Raw genomic sequence first — 5481 nt, 5'->3', positions numbered from 1 at the left:
TTGGATAAGTCGTAGGAGTTTTGCTCCATCTTTAATGCATTGTCTTTGAATTCCATAAATCGCTCTCTTCGCTGTGAGCTAGAATTCACAAAGACAGCTAGCTTCCGAAGCTAGTATAGTATTAGTTGATATTACTATAATGATTACTATAAACATACCTTGGCAAGTGTCCATGGAAGGCCCTTTTCCTTGCTTAGATCTTTAAGTTCAATAGAGTTACTCGCAATCAGACTCGCAGTCAACCTGCTCAAGCTATGAAGCTCACACAGTCACAGAATCAAAGTTCGACTTTTAATGAAGCATACATTACAGCATACACAGCAGGGGCACATGCATCGATCTATGATGATCCAAACTCAATTGAAGAAGCAAAGCAGAAAGCAGACTGGCCGGAATGGCAAGCTGCTATTCAGAAGGAATACCAAAACCTCGCTCATAAAGGGACATGGGAACTTGTGAAAAGAACAAAACTACCACCAAATGCGAAGGTGATTCCAGCTATTCGGCTCCTATTTGAAAACGGGGCTGATATCAACGCACAAGACGAGTTGGGATACACTCCGCTCCATCTCATGATGATGAATAGCAAACCGGCCCCGGATTCATGGTGTATCCCAGCGCTGAAGGTAATACTTGAGCTCGGCCCTAATACCGAACTTGGAGTGTTTTGAGGATAACAAGACGCCGCTACACATCGCAATCCTGAACCAACGAGATGACGACTTCATGGAAATTCTAATAGAATCGGGTATGGATCTCAATTCCAGAACGGTAGTAGGACGGACAGCTCTATCATATTGCGTAGAGAGAGGAGGCATGGGCGTATTCATGATGTTGGTCAAAGCGGGTGCCCATATGCACACGAGGGACGAGGGCGGACGCTCCATTCTTCAGAATGCACTAGAAAATGAAGATCGCGCGTATTCTTGCTTGCCAACGCTTCTAGAAAATGGCTTGTTTGCCCTAGATTCCGATGCAGGGGATGGAAAGACATTGGTGCAGTTCTTGAAAGATCGAGACTGGTTGTATACGGTTGAAAATCGGGTGGATGGTGTGCCTGAGGTAGACGATCTTTTTGAACCTTCCAGAAACGTGCTTTAAGGATACAGGTTAGAGCCAGGTTATAGAGCCAGGTAGCCAGAATATTCTACAAGGCTGATATCCTGGTTTCACATGGTATAATGGGATGCTGCCTCTGTGGTCCCAAATGTCGATGTGATAATGAGAGGCTAGACTGACGCTGATACTGAAACATGTTTTAGAAGAAGTTATCCGTTAGACGCCCGCTAAATTGCGGTACTCCATCCGCCTCTTTGCTCATCGCACGTGCCATTACAACTCTGTCCCCCTGCTACCTGGACTTCATCATCTCCAGAGCTTGTTGCGCCGAAATTCGCTCGGACGGCCTGAACTTCATCAGCCCCTGGATGACAGGGAGGAGGGGCTGCAGCTCTGCTTCGTGGATCTGATGTTTGAATTTGTATTCGAGCCCTCGGTCAACGCGAAGGTCGCCATCTGTTGTTATGATTCTGTTAGATACTGTCCGCATCGCCCAATAAGAGTAGAACTTGAATGGATTGCCCAATATATTGGGCAAGGGCTGAAAATTACTGACCTAGCAGCGGCTGTCTTCTGAAGTCAATCCTCAAGTGATCAAAACTGGGCTTCCACTCTTGTGGAAGGTCTCCGATAAATTCGATCATCTGGATAACAAGGTTGTCTCTGTCCCCAATGCAATAGAATGGGAGTCCTCCAAATACGAACGAATAGATCTACCACCACGGTGTGAGCATAGTTTCCCGAGAATTAGACCAATGATAAATCTTACCGCAATGCCAACACGCCACAGATCAACTATGTAGTCATACACTTCTGTGAGAACAGTTTCGGGTGGCATTAATCCCCCAGGCTGGGTGATAATCTCAGGTTCCCTTCCGAGAACAAAACACTCTCCAAAGTCAAGAAGCCGAAAGTCCTCGTCACATTCGTTAACCCATCCACCCCAGGTTGCGCTACCTACGAGGTAATAGGGTATTCCATCTGCGAGTGGCTGCCCATCAACACGAGCCACGTTCCCGATTGAGGGAGCTCCAAGGACCTCGAAGAGTTTTTCTTTTGTCATATTTGACAGATGCTCGGCCTTAAATGCCATGTTTTTGGTGCTTACATCTGTTGCAGGTCAGGTGCCCAGTCACAATGTGGTAGGGGGTTTCGAACCGGTCCAGAGACCAGCCGATAGTGGACCATACCTCCATGTGCAAATCCGCTCTGGTGGATAAATTCAAGCGCTTTGAGCACATGTTCTGTCATTCTCAGGATGGTTATGGGATCAACCTCTGCGCGATTGTGGTACTCGGTTTTGACAATTGATCTGACATTGGGGCCCATAAGCTCAAATGCCAGCGCCAAATGCGCACCATTTGGCCCCTCGATAAGGAAATGATCCAGTAATCGGACAACGTACTTAGAGTATAGGCTGTCTGGGCGCCATACCCCCAATGCATCGTACCACCTGAGTTCTCGCGATGTCTCGGTCATTGCAGCAGTCATGATTTTGAGAGCCACCCATTGATGAAGGCTACCACTTGTCAGCATCACCCCAAAAGGAATTTGCTTAGTTATAGAACTAACATATCGTCATATGCAACCCATACGGTAGAAAACCCCCCATAGCCAAGTTTATGGACGACAGTGTAGCGGCCTTGTTTGAAGGAATTGCCAAGAGCAACAGGGTGGAATCCACCTGGTCGATACCTGGATATCTTCTCTTCTGCTTTAATCGTCTCAGTAGCGACGTATTCGTTCATGTCCGCCATTTTGGCGGTTGCGATGGTGTGACGAACGAAGGCAAGTTATTATCAAAAGCATTAAAATGCGATGTCCAAGAGAAGTTTGTATGTGTACTATGAATAGATGGTGATATAACGAACAACACAACCTGGAAGTGGATAACTGATACGTGACATACAATAGTCGCCCTTCCCGACAACTCCATTTTAAAGTAAACCTTACTCCAAAATATCTGGCCTATCAACAGAAATCAGACCATAAATATAACAGCCGAGCCAATTATTTTAAACGACCTGTAAATACTATAACGTATTTCACATGCGAGTGACGTACACAAGCGAGTGACGCACATAAGCGAGTGACGCACACAAGCGAGTGACGCACAAAATTGAAAAATTGAAAAAATAATCACACAAGCGAGTGACGCTCTTGTTGGAAGGACCGAAATATTGCGACCGCGCGCAAATCGTGCGGTGTGTTTGGTGACCGGACCTTTGGGCTTTTGCGCAACGGGCAGGTAAACTCGACAGTATACTACAGTATATAGAATGAATTGAATTAAATTACTACACTACCTACGGAGGCGTCTACCAAAAGTCCTTGCTGCGCACTACTCGCTCCTCAGTGGGTTACTCAGCTGGGTGAGTACTGTAAGGACACAGGGCACCCAGCTCACAGTAATAGCATATGAGAGTGCGAGTCGGAGGCTAAACGGATGCTATCCTATAGGTCTACTACGAAGGATACAAAAAAGATGATGGGGGAACCCCATGAGACGATTGTCTCAAGTACCCGAAACCCATCCGACTCGGTTAGCCCACCCAAATGATCACACGTGACCCCGCAGCTACCCAGAGTCTACTCCCTAGAATGAGAAACAAGAAGGCATCCTTACAATTGTCATCTGGGATGTTGTATAAGATTTCGTTAAGATGGTCAGCCCTATCTCTTTCTTCACCTTGTTGGTAGCACATTTGCCATTCTTCATGTGCAGCTCGTGACAAGTCTTTATTGTTTGATGCATTATCAGTCGTAATGGATATAATTTGTCCTTCTAAATGCTACCTTGTGATAACTTTTTCAAGTATTCCACATAACTCAGCACTAGTATGCTCTGTATATTGTCATACTGACATTCGTTGCACTCAGTTTGCTATCAAACTCAAGAGCAAATTTAGAAATCTACTCCTCAAACCTACAAGTCACCATACATATCTTGGATTATAACACCAACAACAAGAGCAATACTACTCAATGATTGCTGCAAACTCTTCTACTACATCTGTTTATGCTACATATATCACGGCATATCATTTGGATACTCATTGAACAAGTTATTAAGAAAATCTCCTGCTTAAGGGGGTGGGCCAATACTACCACGTGGCATATCTCTACCACCTATAAGCCTAGGAACATGAACAATAGCTCTAGAAGCTTCTACACCCTCTATGATTCATGACACCTCATCGCTCCTTAGTTACCCACAAGATTGGTTAAGTTATGACATAATTTGTCTATAGGGGTCCTCTGACCTTGGACCTCCTTTCACTTCCTATAGGCTAGGAACCCAAGAGATGGTTATGGGATTCTCTTACATTTACTACATAATTAACAAGCTAGTTGTGGGTCGCACATGATTTCTAATACAGTTACCAAGCCTGGTTAGTCATGGAAAGTCATGGAAAATTGTCATACTGACATTCGTTGCACTCAGTTTGCTATCAAACTCAAGAGCAAACTTAGAAATCTCCTCCTCAAACCTACAAGTCACCATACATATCTTGGCTTATCACACCAACAACAGAAGCAATACTACTCAACGATTGCTGCAAACTCTTCTACTACATCTGTTTATGCTACATACATCACGGCATATCATTTGAACACTCATTGAACAAGTTATTAAGAAAATCTCCTCCTTAAGGGGGTGGGCCAATACTACCACATGGCATATATCTACCAACTAGAGGCCTAGGAACATGAACGATAGCTCTAGAAGCTTCTACAACCCTCTATGATTCATTACACGTCATCGCTCCTTAGTTACCCACAAGATTGGTTAAGTTATGACATAATTTATCTATAGGTACTCTGACCTTGGACCTCCTTTTCACTTCCTATAGGCTAGGAACCCAAGAGATGGTTCTATGGGATTCTCTTACGTTCACTACATGATTAGCAAGCTAGTTGTGGGTCGCACTTGATTTCTAATACATTTACCAAGCCTGGTTAGTCATGGAAAGTCATGGAAAATGAGAGAACTACACTCCTTTGGCATAAATAGGATTGCCCTTTCCTTAAGAAAGGGCAAGCAGGCAATACAGTAAATCGACTAGCACATACTTCTACGTCTTTTCCAAGCTTCCAAGCATTGATCTTGTTATTCTCTGTTTTTGAAAAGTCAGTGAGGTGCTAACCTCTGACTTACCCCTGAGTTCTCAGACTCAACATTTGTTGCAACTTGTCTAAACCACTTCACCACATCATACACCTGATTGCTGCGTTGTGGAATAGTCTAAGCTACAACCCTTTGGCTCTGTTTCCTAAGACAGTGTGTTGTCTTAGTAAATTCATCCCTTCCTTGGGTGGCTAGATTCTCATATCTGGTGCACCCACCATTACAAAAATGAAAGAACTACACTCCTTTAGCATAAATAGGATTGCCCTTTCCTTAAGAAAGGGCAAGCAGAC

At 44.4% G+C, this 5481-nt stretch overlaps 1 protein-coding gene across 1 annotated transcript; it reads right to left on the bottom strand.

Moving 5' to 3' along the window:
• Nucleotides 1-501: 501 nt before the first annotated feature.
• On the bottom strand, nt 502-2953 carry VC83_01750 (uncharacterized protein). Its single transcript, XM_024465424.1, has 5 exons — nt 2632-2953; nt 2250-2578; nt 1829-2169; nt 1616-1772; nt 502-1515 (listed from the first exon to the last, which is right to left on the bottom strand). The coding sequence occupies exons 1-5, from the start codon at nt 2814-2816 to the stop codon at nt 1352-1354; spliced, it is 1176 nt and encodes a 391-aa protein (XP_024327414.1). The 5' UTR covers nt 2817-2953; the 3' UTR covers nt 502-1351.
• Nucleotides 2954-5481: the final 2528 nt, after the last annotated feature.

Source organism: Pseudogymnoascus destructans (assembly GCF_001641265.1).
Source record: "Pseudogymnoascus destructans isolate 20631-21 unplaced genomic scaffold scaffold_3, whole genome shotgun sequence".
NCBI classification, from domain to species: domain Eukaryota; kingdom Fungi; phylum Ascomycota; class Leotiomycetes; order Thelebolales; family Thelebolaceae; genus Pseudogymnoascus; species Pseudogymnoascus destructans.
The sequence above is the reverse complement of the archived record's forward strand: the minus strand, read 5'-3'. Positions and strand labels throughout refer to the sequence as shown.